Source organism: Leopardus geoffroyi, chromosome C1 (assembly GCF_018350155.1).
Source record: "Leopardus geoffroyi isolate Oge1 chromosome C1, O.geoffroyi_Oge1_pat1.0, whole genome shotgun sequence".
Classification (NCBI taxonomy): domain Eukaryota; kingdom Metazoa; phylum Chordata; class Mammalia; order Carnivora; family Felidae; genus Leopardus; species Leopardus geoffroyi.
The window spans coordinates 151,919,503-151,940,816 of record NC_059328.1 but is presented as its reverse complement, the minus strand read 5'-3'; the positions used below and the strand labels follow the sequence as shown (position 1 = coordinate 151,940,816).

The 21,314-nt window shown below is 36.4% G+C and overlaps 1 protein-coding gene across 7 annotated transcripts in view; it reads left to right on the top strand.

The window, feature by feature from the left end:
- Positions 1-21,314, top strand: part of KCNH7 (potassium voltage-gated channel subfamily H member 7) — a 486,826-nt gene that overhangs the window by 395,093 nt on the left and 70,419 nt on the right. For all 7 annotated transcript variants that reach the window (XM_045480018.1, XM_045480016.1, XM_045480017.1 and 4 more), the window contains one exon: positions 14,788-15,213. In XM_045480018.1, the coding sequence (XP_045335974.1) occupies positions 14,788-15,213 (426 nt within the window). The remainder of the gene's footprint in view (positions 1-14,787; positions 15,214-21,314) is intronic.

Genomic DNA, 21,314 nt, shown 5'->3' with positions numbered 1-21,314 from the left:
TTCAAGGAGTTCACAAAAGCCCACCTATACATCTCAGGATAATTCACTGTGCTATTCACACACATACATACACATTTACATTTCCCCATCAACCTGAAATTTTTGTGGAGAGGGTTTCCAATTTCTTCCCTTAAATACCTTGATCCTTGACCTGCAGATGATGCAGACGCAGTAAAATCACACTAATTTAGTGTAATAGGGTAAACAACCTGGTAGGTAAAAAAAAAAAAGAACAGGATTATAGAATTTCAGAGATCATCGTACTGATTTTGTGGTGTATATCATTTCTGTAGGATCCTTGGGAAGAATAATCAAGTTTAAAAACTGACAGGGATTCCATAAATACTTACTGAATTCATATTAAAGAAATAGCATTCCATTATTTGCAGCAAAATAGAGAAATCCATACACTCTTCAAAGATATTCAAGAGTAATTTTCACCAACCACCCATCAGATGTTCAGTTCTTTGTGAAAGCATTCCAACCAAATCAACTAGATGTTTTCTATGTCTAGGACACATCCTTTTATGAGAAAAAAAGTATCCTATCATTTGTTTGAACTGGGTCCTTTCAAAGTGTTTGAGGTCTTTTAAAAAACAGATGATTTCCTAAATCACCACTTTAGACCTGGACCATGCATGGGTCAATATAGCATAATTGAGTTGTTCATAAACAAAGAAAAATTGCTATCTTACCAGCAAACACATGCGATCAAGAAACGGAACCATCTGTCTTCTGCTGTCTCTGTCTTTGCATAATTGACTTCTCCAAGGGTCACCTCAGAGAAGTTGGTTCAGTCAATAACTACATTTGCCATTGAATGTTATCTATAATTAAATTTTGAGTTGTTCAAGCTAAAAACACTGAAAATTATAATGATAACACTTATTTGGTGTTTATGGTGAGACGGGAATTATTTGTGGAAATTTATACATTTGTTGTGTACTGTACTTATTGTACAGTTTCCTGTGAGGAAGATATTGCTGTCCTAATTTGCTACTAAGGAATCTAATACTCAGGGAGACCTTTTATTTTTATTTTTATTTTTTATTTTCTGTTAGGTTTATTTATTTATTTTGAGAGAGACAGAGACAGCACTAGTGAGGGAGAGGGAGAGAGAGCGGGAGAGAGAGAATCCCAAGCAGGCCCTATGCCAAAACCATGAGATCATGACCTGAGCCAAAACCAAGAGTTTGGACACTTAACCAACTGAGCCACCCAAGTGCTCCCTCAGGGTGAGTTTTTATCTATCTATGTTCAAATAATAGATATTTATTCACTTACTGTTCTGAAGGCTCAAAATGAAATGGCCATGGCAGAGCTGGGATATGTAACAGGGCTATTTCAGTCCAGAGTCTGTCCTGTTCAGCAATATTTGACAGATTATGGATTACTAATTCATGGAAATTATCTTTGTTTTTATCTTTGGTGCCATCATGGCCATCTAACATTTTTGTTTGTTTGTTTGTTTGTTTGTTTGTTTGTTTGTTTTTTCAATGTCCTACACGTGTATATCCATCCAAACAAGTGGCATTTAGGCTCTTGACAAGAAGTGGTTCTACATGAGTCTCTTTACTATTTTGTCACAGGTGATTAGGATTTTAGAAAGTATTTGATAACTATGAAAACATTCACACAGACCCTTAGAAAATAATTTCTTTGGGGCACCTGGGTGGCTCAGTCAGTTGGGCGTCTGACTTTGGCTCAGGTCATGATCTCGTGGTTCATGGGTTCGAGCCCCACGTTGGGCTCTGTGCTGACAGCTCAGAGACTGGAGTCTGATTGGTGGATTCTGTCTCCCTCTCTCTCTGCCCGTGCCCAGCTCATATTCTCTCTCTCTCTCTCTCTCTCTCTCTCTCTCTCTCTCTTAAAAATAAATTAAAAAAAAAACATTAAAAAAAAAGAAAAGAATTTCTTCTTCTGGAAACAGAATTTCTGGTCAAAAAACACAGACTTTATTCCCTTAAAAAATATGTTGAATATTGGTATACTGCTTAGATAAGAAAACAGACACTGTGGAACCAGACAGCTTTGGGAAGTTAGTTAACCTCAGTAGTCACATCTGTAGAGTGAAAAAGACAATAGCACTGTCTTAGTTTTCTGGGCTGTCATACAAATTGCCACTAACTAGGTGGCTTCAAACAATAGATATTTATTCACTTACTGTTCTGAAGGCTCAAAACAAAATCAAGGTGTTACCAGCAGAAGTATGTTCTCCCTCTCCTCTAAGGAAAAATCTGTTCCGTGCCTTTCTCTTAGCTTCTGTGTTGCTGGCAGTCTTGGTGTTCCTTGGTGTATAGATACATCACTCCAATCTCTGCCTCCATTGCCACATGACATTCTCCTGTGGATCTGCTTCTGTGTCTATTCCCTCTACTTACAAAGACACAAGTCACATTAGTTTAGGCTCCGTTTCAATCCAGTGTGAACTCATCTTAACTTGATTGATAATATCTGCAAAGACCCTGTATCCAAATAAAGTCACATGCACAGGTATTGGATGTTAAGATTTGAGCATATCTTTTGGTTGGGGATGCAGTTCTGCCCACAATAAATACCTACAACTGTGACATTTAAATGAGATACTGCCCATATCATTTTCAGTAAATAATAGGCATTCAATAAAGTTAGAGAATATTATGATTGATAATATTATAGTTGGCTCTGAGAACTCAAATAAGTGATTCAGTCTCTCTGAGTCAGTTTCTTACCCTATAAAAATGGAGATAATTATGCTTATCTAAAAGAGCTGTTGAGAGAATTGAATGCTATGATTCAGTACTGAGCCTGGTAACTAACGTGAAAGATATTCAGTATTAACTGCCCTCTTTCTCAAAGACAAAGCATTGATAAAATGTGTAGGAGTTATCTGTCGGGAGTCCGTGTTAATCTCTGCAGCATATTCCAAGGAAAAGATCCAAGTAGTAGGGTAATGCTAGCTGCTGGAACTAATAAACACCCATATCACTGTAGCTTACCCAGTATTATATTTCATGCTCAAGCAATAGCAGAAGCCAATATTCCTGTGCAATGAGTGATTTTCTTTCCCTTTGTAATTTGGTGACAAAGTTTCCTAAATTTGAGGCTCCTCCATTCCACTGGATTTAAGGACTCGAGGCCTCGGAAACATCTGTGCTTACCAAATGGAAGGAAAAAGAGAGAGCAGGAAAAGATACACCTGCTTCTTGGAAGCTTCAGCCAAGAAGTGCTATTCATCAGACACATACACATACCTAGATTCAAATAGGATTGGGAATGTCATTTAGGGCTAAGCAGACATGTTCCAGCAGCAACAACTCTATTCTATGGAAGGAAGAACAACAAATTTTGGTGCACAGCAGCTGTCTACCATAATCCTTTCTCTCATGTATTTTCCATATTGCCATCTCCATTCCCTTTCTCTCTTTCTCTCTCTCTCTCTCTCTCTCTCTCTCTCTCTCTGAGCTACAGACATGCCCACTCTTTGGCATACTTACTATGTATGTATTCCAGTCACCATGCTAAGCCCCAGAAATACTGGCTATGCCCTTTTTCTTTTTCCCACATTTCAGTTATTCTCAGTATATTCTCTCTCTTTTTATACTCTCTTGGCAAATGAATCCACTTTCCAGAAGTTCAACGTTGCCTATCCAGGATGAAATGTTGAGCTCCACCCCCCTTGGGGGTTCTATCCTAGACTTTCTATCTTCCAGGCATCTTCTCCTATTGGCACCTGGAACATCTACCTCCAGGTATCCTAGCTAAACTCTGCATCTCCCTTTCCCATCTCTAAGTCTATTTCTTAGTTATCTGTGCTTTTGAAAAGCATTTGTGAAAGGTTTACTTACAAACTAGTGTGCTACGTGCTCCTTTTCCTTAAATCAGATCCATTTAAAAATAAAGATAAAAGAAATGGAGAGAAGAGTGCATATGTGAATTTTCCACAAGAAAAGAAAGAGAGAGGAGGCAAGGAAGCAAACAGGCCGGAGAGCATCTGGTATCAGCAATAAGGTGATACCACGAGCTCCCCAGATCGGCCACGATCACCCCAGAAGTGGGGTGTCAAAACCAAAGGCCGTGTCCAGCTGGCCATTGGTGTGAGAGTTAAGAGTTTATAGCTCTGAAAGAACCTGTAATTTTTTAATAGACATATGTTTCCAGTAATTTATGAATATTATGAATGCTTAAGATATTATCTAAACTATTTCTCATATTGAGTCACAAAATTTGAGCAGCAGATATTTTTTGTACTAGCATATATATTACATACAAAACAAAACACTAATCGTAACATTTAACTGAGCCTACGTGACTCTGATTTTTACAAAATTGTACTGTCATCCGACTCAGCCAGATATACCTGCAAACATATACATGCACACACAGGCACAAATTGTAAGATGTCTACTTTAACCTAAGCCTTAGAAAATTATTTGATTATGAACAGCTGCAGTGTTTCTACTACCTAAGTCCTATATTTTATTTGTTTAAAAAGCTTCCGATGTGACAGACTTTATTGTGTGAATCTTTGGCATCTTTTAATTTAAATATTTGGGTGATCATCAGTGGGGCTGCCTGTTTTAAGGAAAATTACTCAGATTTTGCTGGGCTTGTTAAATCATCCCCTGAAAAGCCAGGGGAATTTAAATCTTTCCTGATGCTATCTTATCTCTCTGATTCATTTTGTTACTACTTTTTCCGATAGATAAAAATACAGCTAGCCTATTAGTTAACTGCAAGTCCCAAGTAAAGGATAAATAACAGATGAGCAGTTTCTACCAACACCTCAGCATGGCGTTTAACAGCTGCCAAAAGTACTGTATAATCTTTTGGAAAGCTTAATCGTTCCCTATTGCACTTTTCAAAAGAGAAGAGTAGTTATTAATCCTGGTATTCGCACACAATTCTCGCAGTAGATCTTCATTGAATAAATAGTGCTATTTTGTATAAAGATTTTGGTTTTATATAACACTGAACTGTTACAGGTTAAACAAATAGCAATGTGCAAGCAAGAAGAAAAACTGAATTTGGTAAAGAAAACCATATTTTAGTCTGTGTTAAACTGTACATTTAATTGGTGGTTTCAGGAAAGAGAAAATAGAAGTGTCTTTCTGGAGACCATGGAGTTCCCCTTTTTATATAGTGAGAGGTTTTTTCCCTTTTTTCTTTCACTCTTAAAAGAGAATCCTTATAATAGTTCAATTAATCATGTTTTATGTTTCTCAAGTATGTTATTTCTCAAATGTGTGGGAGAAGTTGGCTCTCTTAAGGAAACGTACTAGATTGTGTAGCAGCCTTTGTCTGTTCAATCACTGGCACCTTAGAATCCTATTCACAGTTTTAAAACAAATATTTGCCTGCCTACTATGTCATTTCCAACATAATGGCTCTAAAGCACTTTCATGATTAGTATTAACTTACTTGTGACTTATGATTTATATATTTATCCTATTTCCAAAGAAGTATGAAGTGACATTATATTATTTTATTTTTCTTTTTTTGGGGGGGGTGGGGAGAGAGAGAGAAGGGCAGAGAGAGAAGGAGAGAGAGAGAGTGCGCAAAGCTGACACAGGGCTCCAACTCACAAACTGTGATATCACCACTTAATCCAAAATAAAGAGCCAGAAGCTTAACCAAGCAAACTTCCCAGGTGCCCCTGTACTGAAATTTTAAACTCACAGTTTTCTGCAAGGAGGCAAATGGAGACTGTAATTAATGAAAGAACTCTTACTGTCATGTTTTTTTCGATTATTTTATTTTATTTTATTTTTATTTTATTTTTTATTTTTTAAAACTTACATCCAAATTAGCTAGCAAATAGTGCAACAATGATTTCAGGAGTAGATTCCTTTGTGCCTCTTACCCATTTAGTCCATCCCCCCTCCCACAACCACTCCAGTAACCCTCAGTTTGTTCTCCATATTTATGAGTCTCTTCTGTTTTGTTCCCCTCCTTGTTTTTATATTATTTTTGTTTCCCTTCTCTTACGTTCATCTGTTTTGTCTCTTAAAGTCCTCATATGAGTGAAGTCATATGATATTTGTCTTTCTCTGACTGACTAATTTCACTTAGCATAATACCCTCCAGTTCCATCCACGTAGTTGCAAATGTCAAGATTTCATTCTTTTTGATTGCCGAATAATACTCCATTGTATATCTATACCAGATCTTCTTTATCCATTCATCCATCGATGGACATTTGGGCTCTTTCCATACTTTGGCTATTGTTGATAGTGCTGCCATAAACATGGGGGTGCATGTGTCCCTTTGAAACAGCACACCTGTATCCTGTGGATAAATGCCTAGTAGTGCAATTGCTGGGTCATAGGGTAGTTCTAATTTTAGTTTTTTAAGGAATCTCCATACTGTTTTCCAGTGTGGCTGCACCAGCTTGCATCCCCATCATGTTTGATTGTCATGTTTTTTAAACAAAAAAGAAATTAAACCGTTTGATTTCTCAATATAGATTATTTCCTAGAAATGGATTATGATAGGATTATATGCCAATGTTTACCAAAATGACATTAACTAACATAAACATTGTGTTTAGTGGCAGTATTAAGGAGGAAAAATGCAAAAGCATACATATGCCAATCCAGAATGAAAGCTTGAAGTTTGAATACGATTTGTTAATAAAGTAAAAGTATTTCAAGACAAGGTCTGACCTAATGGGTCTCTGAGATGTGGCTGTATTTTTTAATCTAACTTAATGAACAAAGTAGCCAAGTATACTCACAGGAATGAGCATCTGCAGACTTAGCATGTTCAACTGTCTTCTTGTAACATGATTTGTCTGAGCCACCAATTTGACGGGACTTTAAAGGCAAACATTTGAAGGCTGGCAAAGTTGGCATTGTGTGTAGTCTGTGTGGATGGATGGAGGCCGACATAATATGAATGAGATGTGCAGAGAGCACATTAAACATTCTGTTGTAAAAACAGCAATCCAAGCTTACCCAGCAAGGAACCAACTCATTTCTGATAAGAGTGAGCCCTTGTGATTTGTGCAGACCCAGTTCTTTTTTTTCCATTAGGAAACTACATCCTCAAATTATCTTAGGCTTTTCTGGCTGAACTTCTAAAATTCCTTTTTTTATTATTGTGAAAAAATGTGGACTATTATGAAAATAAAAGGAATACTATATGCCCACCCCCCAATTTCAGTATTAGTTAACATATGGCTAGCGTTGCTACATATAACCAGACTTTCTCTCTGCCTTCCATTCCACCTCTCTGGATTACAATCACCCCCACTTTCTGAAGCTTTGCTTTCTTCAGTTTCAGTTACCCATGGTCAGCCATAATTTGGAAGCAGATGACCCTCCGTCTGATCGTCTGCTTATCATAAAAGACCAATGGTAGCCTAATGTTATGTCACAATACCTATACATACATCTCACTTCATCTAATCACATAGACATGTTATTACTTCCTTACAAGAAGGTCAGTGAACTACAATAAGATATTTTGAGAAAGAGAGAGACCACATTCACATAACTTTTATTACAGCATGTTGTTACAATTGTTCTATTTTATTGTTTGTTACTGTTGTTGATCTCTTACTGTGCCCAATTTATAAGTTAAACTTTATCATAAGAGTGTATGTATAGGGAAAAACATTATATGTGTGTGTGTGTGTGTGTATATATATATATATATATATATATATATATATATATATATTGAGTTCAGTACCATCTGTAGTTTCAGGCATCCACCACGGGTCTTGGAATGTATGCCCCACAGTTATTCCATATATTAAAGCAAACTCCCAAATGCACTTTATCCACAAAGTATTTCACTATGTACCCCTAAAAAGTAAATACTAGTAAAAAATAACCACAATATCATCACACCTAAAAACAATTGTCAATAATTCCTGTGACAGTTTGTTTCCAAGATGGCCATAATTTATAATTTATTCCTTCCTTCTGCATCTATGCTATTCTATCAAAAGGTAAAGGCTACTCCTCCATATTCTTGAATCTAGGCTGGCCTGTGACTGCTTTGGTTAATAGAATATGGAAAAAATGATGCTGTACTATCCCTAGACCTTGACTTTAAGAGGGCTGGATGTTTCTATTTCTCTCTTGGGAGAACTGAATCTTCACATTGACATATTACTACCCTGCTGCAGAGACCATAGGGAAAAGTGCCATGAAAAGGGACTATATGAAGAAATTATATATAATTTTTATAAAAACTGTATCTATGTATATGTATATGTATATATATACACACATATGCATATATATATACATACACACAGAGCCTTTATATTATATATTTCTCTATATAACTCTATATATACACACAGTTTCTATAAAAACTGTATATATAAAAAGTCTTTCTATATCTAGATAAGTAAATATAGATATATGTCTTTAGATTATATTTATCTATATCTATATTTATCTAGAAAAAAAGAGCCACCCAGCTGTTCCAGCATCTGTCATGAGGACAGCCTTACAACTATCCCCACCAAGGTACTAGAAATATCAGTTAAGACTTTCTGGATTCTCTACACAAGCTCAGCCACACCTAAACATCATTGAGTGACCCCAGTTGACACTGTTATGGAGCAGAAGAATGGCTCAACTGAGCACAGCCTAAATTTCTCATCCATAGAGAGCCACTCTATAAGCCACTATGTTTTGGTTTAGTGTGTTCCAGAGAATAGATAACTAAACATTTCCTTAATATTATCAATGTCTAGTCAATGTTCAACTTTCTCCAATTGGTCCATAAATGTTTTGGTTATAGTTGATTTGTCTGAATCAAGATATAAGTAAGTAAGCCTAGAATTCTAAACAATGAAATTACTTTATGTAAATACTTCCCATTTTATCAGCTACTTTTATAGAAATTACCTAATGTGATATGGTAGCTCTGTATAGAGAGGTAATTAGAGCAAAGATTCTATCTCCATTACACAGATGAAAACACAAGACAAAACAAAAAAGCCTAGATCCAGAAAGATTAAATTACTTACAAGAAAAAAAATGTATCTGGAATTTAAACCCAGATCTTCACATTTAAAGTCCATCAACTAATGAATGGATAAAGAAGAATATATATATATATATACATATATATATATACACATATATATATGTAGATACACATATATATGTAGATACATATATATATGTAGATACATATATATATATATATACACACACACACATATATATATGAGAATCCCAAATTATATATATATATATATATATATATATATATATATATATCCACAATGGAATAGTACTCTGCCATGAAAAGAATGAAATCTTGTCATTTGCAACAACATGGATGGAGCTAGAGTGTATTAGGCTAAGCAGAATAAGTCAGTTAGAGAAAGGCAAATACCATATGGTTTCACTTATATGTGAAATTTAAGAAGTAGAACAGTTGAACATAAGGGCAGGGGGGAAAAAAGGAATGCAAACCATAAGAGACTCTTAATCTTAACTATAGAGTACAAACTGAGGGTTGATGAAGGGGAGGTGGGTGGGGGATGGGCTAAAAGGGTGATACGGATTAAGGAGGACACTTGTGTTGAGCCCTGGGGTTATAATGTAAGTGATGAATTACTAAATTCTGCTCCTGAAACAAATATTACACTGTAGATTAACTAACTAGAATTTAAATAAAATTTGAAAATAAAATAAGTAAAGTCTAGAACTCTTTGCCTTATTCCATAAATGGGTTAGCCTTCATAAATTTATATTACTGTGATAGGCTATAATAAAACTCATTGAAACCACAAAGAAACAAATGTTTCCTTACTCCTCATCCTTATCTGAAGATGCATTTATTTCTCAAAAGTGTCCTTTTCTCAATCTCTGCCACCTTTCCTTAATACAGGCTTTCCTGATCTCTCTGCATTTGTCTATCTTTCTTCCATACCAAAGTCCTAATTTATCTCCAAGCCTCTAATCCTGCCCCCTCTGGTTTCTCCCGCTTTCCATTGCCAGATGCATTTATCTAAAACTAAATTTGGTCACCTTGCCTTCTCTGTATGGTAACCTTTAGCAATTCTTAAACCAATATTCACAGAAAAGAATATTCTCAAACAGCCATAAGTTCCTCCAGAAAATCTTAAAAATTTGTGTATGTTGGTGAAAGCTCAAAACAACAAAATAATCTGACTCAGTAAGATAATCACTTAATAACAGAGTGCTACCTGACTTCAGTGCCTATGACCACATTTGGATTTATAATGAGACCTCATGGTGCTAAAATATGCTCTATAAATAAAAGTTTTGAAGTGATTGGCTAGTAGAATTCATGAGAGAATTGAATGATTATATAACACAGGCATACCCATGCAGAAATCAAAAGAACTTGTACCATATAATTTGGTACCATACCAATTACTGCAAATGCATTGTCAAAACACATTCCATTGCTATATTTAACAAATTTCAATGGTTAGCTATCAATAGGTATATTGAAATATAACAAATGGATTAACTTTCTGAAGCCAGTTCCAAAAATCATTTGAGTAGATAATCACTAAATTTAAATTTTAATAATGCCCCAAAGCAAAACTGAACTTCAGGTAAGCAAAGACTTTTACACAGTATGAAGGAACATGATTTAAATGGGCTTTTGAAGCCCAGTAGGAGAAAAATTTTAATTAAGAGTTAGATCAGATTACCCTAAAATAACAGTAAAACTTTGAAGTGTTATTTTATTTATTTATTTATTTATTTATTTATTTATTTACTTTGAGAGGGGGGAGGAGCAGAGAGAGAGAGAGAGAGAGATACACAGAGAGAGAGAAAGAGAATCCCAAACAGGCTCTTTGCTGTCAGTGTGGAGCACCACGTGGGGCTCAATCTCACAACCATGAGATTAGGACCTGAGCCGAAATCAAGCATTGGACACTTGACTGAGCCACCTAGGACTCCAATCTTTGAAGTATTTTGACAACACACCTGATATAAAGGCATTGAGCTTAAGAATAGAGAAAAATATTTTACCCCTTAGATCAAATCCCACACAGTAGCCAAATGTCAACAGTTTTTGACTTACAGATATGTCAAATACTCAATTAGTGATGATAGTTTGAATTCATTGGTTTGCAAATATTTTGTAATTCATCTATTGTCATTTTTTGTCATTGTATTAGTATTCTAGGGCTGCCATAGCAAAATAAAATGGATTTCTTAAAACAACAGAAGTTATTGTCTCACAATTCTGGGGGCTCGAAGTTCAAAATCAAGATGGTGACAAGGTTGGTTCTTCCTGGAGGCTCTGGGAGAGAATATGTTCCAGGCTTTTCTTCCAGGTCCTAGTGGCTACCACCATTCCTTGTGTTTCTTGGCTTGCAGCTATATCTTCCCCCATTGTTACATGGCATCATCCCTCTGTTTCTTTGTGTCTCTGCCCCAAAATTTCCCTCTTTTTATAAGGATAACAGTTATCGCATCAAGGCCCACCCCAATCCAAGATGACTTCATCTTCCCTTGATTACATCTACAAGGACCCTGTTTTCAACTAAGGTCATATTCACAGGTACTGGAGGTTAGGACTTCAACATACCTTTCTGGGATTCACAGTTCAACCCACAACAGTCATATTAAGAGATATAAACATAAGGAGTTTTAACTTCGTTTTACTTTTGCATGTATTTCCTTAACACTATAAATAAAAATAATAGCCATTACCATTGAGATCCTGTAATAAGTATCTTTCCCTTAAAAGGAGTCTGTACTTTATTCAAGTGTGAGAAACTGACCTATAGGAGAAAGCTACATATCTCTATCACATTAGATCTTCCACAGCCTGTCACTGTCACTCGGCACTGCCATCCCCACCACAGCTTCCCTTGCCTTTTATCCATCAGCAGCATAAGGCAGCTTGTAATTCTTCAACACACAATAGATTATTCCATGCTTCCCTACCTTTGTTCATTCTGTTTCCTCTACCTGTACTATTCTTCCCTTGCCAGTATCCTCATTCCCCAGCTGCATTCTTTTCTTCTTCCCACTTGAAGTCTTAGTTCAAGTGACATCCTTCCCTCAAAGTCCTCTCTAGAGACCCCTTTCATCAGCACCACCACCAACTCCAGAAATGAACCAAGTGGACCTCAGCAGGGCTCCCATTTTCCTGCATGTCTTTTTCTCCCAGTAGACCGTAAACTCTGCAATGTCTAGGACAGTATCTTCCCAAGGTTTCAGTCTCCAGCTCTTAGCACAGTGGTTATCTAACTGTTAAAAGAATGCTTGCGTGTGTGGGATGGAAAGGGCTCCATCCACAGTTTTCACTTCTCAGGGGATGCTCCATTGTGCTGAATGCATTCTAACTTAGACTTCTGCTAAAACAAGTATTCAAACTGCCCTCTGTGGGAGGTTGGTATCAGGGGAATGTCACTTAAGCAGGAAACAAACTTAAACAAATATCCCTTTCTTTAAAAATGACTTTTTGGGCATTCTCTTTGAATAACTATATACCCTTTTTTAATGAGAGATATTTGTGAATTTAGGGATTTGGTAAGATCTCCACAGTTCAAAAATTTTAGCCAAGACTTGTCAGAGTGTATAAAAGAATCTACTGAGAGAGGGAACTGGAAAGATATAATAGGTCCATGTTTTAGATGACTTTGAGAGGCAAAATAAGGTTTTGGGTTTTACTTCTTACGCTCCGAATCTTCCCTGCTTTTTTTTGTTTTGCTTTGTTTTGTTTTGTTTTTAGAAAAGGACATTATATAATGACATCTTAAGAGCTGATCCATTCTTTCTGGACCAAAATGTTATAGGCTTGTTTTCTGTACTGACCGTTATAGGATTAGAGTCCTATCAGTTTGCACTCATCAACTGACAGATTTTCCAAACATATTCCTCTTTAGAGTTAGAGATCGAGATTGAAATCTTAGACTCTGAAGATTTTTAGTCTTCCAGAAACAATGAAATCACTTTTTTCTATATTTCTTTTTTTACCAATAATTAATTCCTGTCCTTTCTCATAATAGCTTAAAATAAAGCCCTATTTCCTGTTCAGATTTACTCTGGACTGAAAAAATAGTTAAGTTCATTATTATTATGGATTTGTTATTATTATTATTTTTTTAAACTGAATTAAATCAGTTTAGCTCTTATCTTCAAACATCTTTGCCTATTTTAACTGAACTCTTCTGTTATACTTAAAAATCATGTTGTACCTCACTTGTGCTTGTTACTATACTTCTCAAGTTTTTTTTTAAAGTAAGAATGGTAACTCATTATATGTGGAGAAAAAAGGTGTGAGATGTGACAATGAAAATAAGATTTAAGAATGAAATTTGCCTAAGATATTGTTATAATCAAGTTAAAACCTACAGGGATAGAATTATCAAGAACGCAGAAATAATACTCTCTAACCAATAGGAGATTGCCTGAGGTTCATACTGCAAAGATGAGCATATATTAGCTGTATTTACAAGAATCTAGCCTAAGAAACTTTATTTAGTGAAATTAACTCTGAAATAGGGCCATTGTGTATAGGTGGGATATTCATAATACAAGATTATAACTCACTGCTCCCTTAAAACATGTCTTTATGTGCCATTTGTGGAGTCATCAAAATGTTTTATTTTTTGTAAACCCATATATTTAGACTAATTACATTTTCTAGGTAGCTAGGTAACCTTCTTGTTTTGAGCTTTGTTCTTGAAACTTAGTCTAAAATTACCAACTCATGGGGGCACCTGGGTAACTCCATTGGTTAAGTGTCTGACTTCAGCTCAGGTCATGATCTTGCAGTCTGTGACTTTAAGCCCCATATCAGGCTCTGTGCTGACAGCTCAGAGCCTGGAGCCTGCTTTGGATTCTGTCTCTCTCTCTCTCTCTCTCTCTCTCTCTCCCCCTCCCCCACTCACACTCTATCCCTCTCTCTCTCTCAAAAATAAAACATTTAAAAAGTTAAAAAATTACCAACTCATGAAATTTTCTACTGGGTTATGATTCAAACTGAGCTCTCATTTTTTCAGATCAATCAAGACTCTAAAAGATGAGCTATTTTATTTTACCCAGTGTCTTGTTATGTAGAACAAATCTCAGGGTTTACGTACCCCTTGGTGATAATAATCTTGCAACATTTCCAGATTGATATTCTGAACATCTCTTTGCACCATTGTGTTTTCATGATTCTCTACATGTGATGGAGGAGTTTGGGTGAAAGTACATTTGTCCCAGGTTATAAAATATTCTCTCAACCTTTTAGGAAAAAGACTCCTTTGTGTTTATTTTAATCTCTTGTGTTTTCCACACCCCCCCCCCCAAGGTTAAAAACAGATTGCAGGTGGAAAAATTGTAATTAAAGATTTCAATGAGTTGAGTTTAATTTATCAGGGTTTAATTATAAATTAAATATATGTAAATTAAATATGAATCTGGATCCAAGTAGGCTGTTTCTATTCATTACAGACAATCTTTTCTAAGGCTTGAAAACTGAATTACTCGTGTATCAGTCTGATTTTATGATTTTCTAAAAACGGGTATGTGTTTTTATTTCTGAGTAGTAGTATGTTTCAAAGGAACCCGTAACCATTCCTTGCTATCAGAGTGACAATATCCATTACTTTTCAGTGCAAATAATGTTTATCAAGAAATACCAATGGAGTTTTCTGGGGTCAAATATACCACATAGTGGGAGGGGGGTATTTGGGTTCGTTTCAATGTACGTGTTTTTCTTACTTACACACTTCACAATTACATGCATTCTTCCTAATCGATTTTGACATATAATTACCTTCATATTTTTATAGGTTAAGAGGTTACATAATGACACTTTTATATACTGTGTAATGTTCTCTTCTGTGTTCAGGTTCTCTCTTTAGGAGCAGATGTCCTGCCAGAATATAAACTCCAGACACCACGTATCAACAAGTTTACAATACTGCACTACAGCCCCTTCAAGGCAGTCTGGGACTGGCTTATTCTGCTGTTGGTCATATATACTGCTATATTCACGCCCTACTCTGCAGCCTTTCTCCTCAATGACAGAGAAGAACAGAAAAGACGAGAATGCGGCTACTCTTGTAGCCCTTTGAATGTGGTGGACTTGATTGTGGATATTATGTTCATCATAGATATTCTAATAAACTTCAGAACCACATATGTAAATCAGAATGAAGAAGTGGTAAGTGACCCGGCCAAAATAGCAATACATTACTTCAAAGGCTGGTTCCTGATCGACATGGTGGCAGCAATTCCTTTTGACTTGCTGATTTTTGGATCTGGTTCTGATGAGGTAAGAGCTGCTTAAGACTCTTATTTTCTGAGAAATCACAATTACCAAAGTGCATCTATCTTGACTGCCAAAAAACCACAAGTGGTTGCTTTACAAACGTCCTATATCTCAGAGATGAAATTCACTTCATTGGAAATGCTATAAAATGAAATGGAACAATTTTGCCAGTGCAAACAATTCACAGTTCTCTCTTTTTCTACTAAGAGATACTAAAGATTATTTATCTTTTAACCAAGAAAACAGACTGTAGGAAAAGTGTTTCATAACACATAACACATTTCCAGAATGTAAAGTCTCTACATGTTAACTTCATGGGTATAAAGTCTCTTTCTTTCTTAACTCATAATTGCAGTTTGAGACAGCCAGAGCTTAGTTTATGTTCAAATTATGTAGAAGAGGCATCTCCTGAAATGTCGTGTTCAAAACTCTTTCTCTTAAATATTATCTATGTTGGAAAATACTTCTGTGTCCCCAATATCTTATAAAGTTGGAAACTTCAAGGAAATCTGACAAGTACATGTACTGTGTGCATTTTCTGGAGAGGATCCATAACTTTAATCGGATTCTCAAAAGGTTCTTTGATCCAAAAGAAGTTCTCCTAATGTCCCCTCCACTTAATTGCCACTAATTTTTATTGTAAATAAGTTTCCTGGATTCTGTCATGGAAGGATTTACAGAAGATGTGAAAGTAATTCTAAGGGAATGGCTTGGGAAAGATAACCTCAATGTGGGGGCTCATGAGTGGTTCAGTCAGTTAAGTGTCAGACTCTAGATTTCGGCTCAGGGCATGATCTTTCAGTTTGTGAGTTCGAGCCCCTCATTGGGTCTCATGCTGGCAGTTTGGAGCCTGCTTGAGATTCTCTCTCTCTCTCTCTCTCTCTCTCTCTCTCTCTTTCTCTCCCTCCCTCCCTCCCTTCCTGCCCCTCCCAGGTCATTCTCTCTCTCTCTGTCTCTCTCAAAGTAAATAAATAAACTTAAAAAAAGATAACCTCAGTGTGTTGAATTTTTAAAATTCAGGGTAAACCACATCTTTTCTTGTTTTTTTCAAGAGGAGATCAAATATCAAAAATGCCTCTGCAGATGTTGCTCCCTGACCGATTAAGGAATCCTCCTCTGCCAAGAGGAACAATTGCTTTTGAAGTAAATTTTGTCCTACAGACCCTGCCTGTCAAAGTCTGAGCAGTTAAGAGCAGGGCAATGAAGCAATATATCCTTCCTGGTTCTACAAACCTCACACAAAGCCTCAAGGCTGACTCTCCTCCTCTGTAAGGATGATATTACCCCCCCCCCCACATTGTTTTATTTATTTTTTTTTTTAATTTTTTTTTCAACGTTTATTTATTTTTGGGACAGAGAGAGACAGAGCATGAACGGGGGAGGGGCAGAGAGAGAGGGAGACACAGAATCGGAAACAGGCTCCAGGCTCCGAGCCATCAGCCCAGAGCCCGACGCGGGGCTCGAACTCACGGACCGCGAGATCGTGACCTGGCTGAAGTCGGACGCTTAACCGACTGCGCCACCCAGGCGCCCCTATTTATTAATTTTTAATTTGAGGATCTAGGGAGATAATGCATGTGAAACTCTTAGAAATATACTCAAAAAAAGTTAGCTGCTCTTAAACCAGTTGGATTTTTCATGTCAGATACTCCTAACTTAGGTTGTTAAGTAAGAGGGAAGAAAGTGAAATACTTCTTTATAGATATTTATCTTTATGAGTTTCTTACAATGGGTGAGCCATGTACTTAAACCAAATATGTTCTTATTGGTAAACAATAGAATAAAATCTCACTCTTCCAAACTTTAAAATATGTACACCAACAGCAAATTAAATTTCAACTTGGTGAAATAGAAGAATGGATGAACAAATAAATAAGTAAATAGGATTGTTAAGTGTAGTTGCTTTACTGATGAGATTTAATCCGTAATAATCAAACCAGTGGGTATTTGGATATGCTGATTATGACCATGAAGGTAGAATTTCTAGGATGCAACATTTGACTTGTTTAATCCCATTACTATATCACTTGAAAATAATAAAGTTAACCTATGCAATTTAGATAATCACTATTTTAGGCAAGAGTTTAAGAGAGCTTAAACAGGAGAAAATTTATGTGATTCACATTAGTAGAGGATGAAATAGTCTCTGGAAAAAAATGGTCTCCGGACCACATTTCCCATATATCATCAAGGAAAAAGTGAAGTTTGCCTAAAGAAAGCAATGCCAGTTCTCCCATGTGTGTGGAGTACAAAGATGTGTGTGGACATGTGTGTGGACATGTGGAGTACATGTGTGTGGACAGTACACTCCAAAGCCTGTGTACTGTCATGGCTTCCCCCATGTTCCCAAAGCTGCCTCTCATTTTTTTAAGATGTGATCTGATAGGTGAAGAGCTCTGACTTTGGACTTAGACAGACCTGGGTTTGGTTTTCGTCTGTGCCACTTACTTGCTATATTTTGGCAAGATACTTAGTTTATTAAGATTTCATTTATTTTTCTGTAAAATGGTGAAAGGTAGGCTTTTGTGATTTTTTAAAAATAAAGCAGCAAAGCAGCATATGGGGCGCCTAGGTGGCTCAGTCCGTTAAGCGTCTGACTTTGGCTCAGGTCATGATCTCACTGTTAATGGGGTTGAGCCCCACATCAGGCTCTGTACTGACAGCTCAGAGCCTGGAGCCTGCTTTGAGTTCTATGTCTCCCTCTCTCTCTGGCCTTTCCCCACTCATACTGTCTCTCTGTGTCTCTCAAAAGAAAATGAATAAATGTTAAAAAGTTTTTTAATAAAAAAAAATAAAAACAGCATATATGAAGAGACTAACCCAGTACTAGGTACGTAATATGTGCTTGCCAAAGGTTACTCCTCTTCTTCCCATCCCTTTGGATTAAAGTCTGTGTTTCTTAATGAAGTCTTCCTTACATTTTACTTACATTTTACGTACACATTACCACAGTAATCTGCAAATACTTTAATAAGGCATTTATTCAACAAATATTTATTATCTATGATCATATAATAGTATTAGATTAGCTAGTTGCACATAGGAAACCTGAAGAAATGGGAGACAGAAAGAAAATATTTTGAGGACAGTTACTGGATTGCAAAGCACAGGAACATGAGGCATATTGTGAGGAAAGTATGTGGGCATCAAAGGTAGCAAGTGCAGGGATGGGTCTGGAAGGGGGTTAAGGGTATCAGCTATTGGGCTGAGTCAGCTACGAGAGGTAATAATACCTGTGATGGATTGGACTACTTCATACATTTCTCAAGAGTAATAAAGAAGATACTTCTTTTATATACAAACTATAGTATATAATTGTAATGAAACTCTTAATCAGGCTTTTCAGTACATAATGATATTTCAGAATAATACTTTTCCAAAAGTGTATAATGTCATGTAATAATAGTATTAAAAATATACAGCATTCATTTTTGTTTCTTGCAAAGAAGAAGAAGAAGAAGAAGAAGAAGAAGAAGAAGAAGAAGAAGAAGAAAATGCTTCCAGAGAAAATAGCTCTTATATTCAAAGGAACTATTTTTGGACATTTCATCATATGAGTATAGAATAAAAAAAGACTTTTGGGGATTTTTAACCCCAAATTAAGTGACAAATCCTAAAATCATTAGGCTAGAGGTCACTCTGATGAGAATTATCCAGTGCAGTGTTTTTCAAACTGGAGTATCACTGAGGTGCCTGAGAGAGTTGGACTGAGTTCAGAAGCCCTCAAGAGTTGACATCAAGACAGACTGATAAGACTCAGAGCCATCCACCTCCACTAAAAAGGATTGGCTTGATTTTATCTGCTTTACCAGTTAGAATTTCATGTAGTTTTTTGACAAATTTGAATGAGAATTGACTTAATTCATTATGCCATTCCCAGAAAGTGTTATGGTAGCCTCCACTCAGGTGGGTTCATTCATTCTATAAGCATTTATTAAGAACAAACTATGTGCCAACAGGCTAGATCCTGTATTTACACAAACAAAACAAAACAAAACAAAACAAAAACAGTAAGACAAGATCCCATTGTCTGGGAGCTTGCAGTCTAGAATGGGGAGCAGTGGATAAGCAGCTGGAGTACTATCTGATAAATGCTTTCATAATGTTAGGTACAGGAGGACATATGAGCATGGAAGGAAGGGTTCCTGATTGCCAGTAGAAGTTTTTCAGGTATAGAGTTTAGGAAAGCCAAGCCAGTTACAGAGGAAGCCCACTAGAAGCATGGAGCTATAAAGCGTCGGTTCCCAGTCTTATCAGAACCAATATAAGAAATATTTTGTAATCCCCCCTTTTACTATTGTTAAATAAGAGTCATAGATAGTATAGCCTTCTTATACGTATAATTTCACAAATATGAAATATAATGTCCACCCTTAATATAAAGAAGAAATAAATGTTCATAAAATACCTAGTTGAATATGTAAATGTTTCAGATAGGTCTACATTAAATGATATAATGGAGTTAGCAGATGCTTGTACTTAGTTATAATGAGGAAGTTCATATTTGAGCAATAAATTAAACATTAAACTGAACATTATTGGTTTTATATTTTCATCTTAACATAAGGGTTCAATATATATGTATGTGCTTATATAGGTTTTTATGTGCATACATACATAATATGCAGGTAGATACGTATATACATGCATATATTAACATACCTAGAAATCTCAGGACTGTGAGATAGACTCATGGTGCTCATAGACTGGCAGAGCCATGATGTATATGCACAGTACACACGTACTACAAGACCTGATATCATTGAAGATGTAATTTCCTGAAATAGCAAACACCTGTTAATGAAGGTCCAAACTGGACTAGTTCATTATCTCTCAGTTTACATGGTAGCTAAATTCCTGGATATTTTCACGAATGTTAAAATGTGCAAAAGTGAATATCTGTTATATTAAAACCCAGTGACACTTAGTAAATAAATTTCATTTTTGCCCATACAAATGACTGTGATACATTGAAAAATTATATAGGACACAGAAGATTTCTGCTGTTGTTGGAGACCACTTGTAGGCATTACCGGACTTCTACTACCTCACTCAACTAGGAAGTAAGGAAAAATTCAAGAAGATGGTGTCAAATACTGTAAATATATAAAGTAGGATGAAGGCTGAAAACAAGTCACTGGGTGTGTCAATTCAGTATGTATTGGTAGCAAATGGATCAGATACTGGTCACAAGCCAAACTGAAGTAGCTTCAGAAATTAACAGGCAGGGAGTAGGACTCCCTCCTGCTGGAATCTTGGTAATAAAGAGAAGAGGAAAGAGCAGTATTAGAAGGTTGCACATGGTGAAGAGAGGCTATTTTGTTTTTCCTCTTAAGAACTTTGTGAACTGACAAGAAAACAGCCATGTAGTGCAGTGCGACTTCAGCGGGTAGCTAATTTGGATGGGGAAATTAGGAAAGACCTTTGCGGAGGTGCCGTTTGAGTTGAGACTTGATCCAAAGAAACGAGCCTCATGAAAACACATGCAGAGCATTTCAAGCAGAAGAAAACACTAGTGAAAATGAACTGGGGAGCAAGCTTGGTGTGTTAGAATAGAAACAAGGCCAGTGGTAGCTAGGCTGAACCATTGAGTGCTAAGCTATGAGAATGCAGAGACAGGGACCAAATCACAAGGAGCAGTGACATTTGGTATTTATTCTGGCTGCAGTGGAGCCTTATGAGTGGGAATAATATGATATAATGGACAGTTTTAAAGACCTCATGGTGGATGTCTGCAGAAAGTTTAGTCAGGGTAGAAGCAGAGGAATGATATTAGAGCTTTTGCTATAATGTAGCAGGGACAAAACAACAAGGGTTTGCACCACATGGTGGCAATAGAGGTGAAGAGATGTAAATACATTTGGAAAATGGTAGAAGAGAGCTGTTAGGGCTTGTTGATGGACTAAATATTGCTGGAGTAAGAAAAAAAGCAGAATTAATGATGGTTCAAAGATTTTGTTGTTTCTTTCTTCTTGTTTGAAATATTTTGGAGGATGGAGACTACGTAAGCGGCTTTTATAGGTGGCCACTTATGTATCCAAATGGGAAAAGCCTGGGGAGAAGAAGGTGCGTTATGGGGTAGAAATTCCTGTTTGAACCATGTG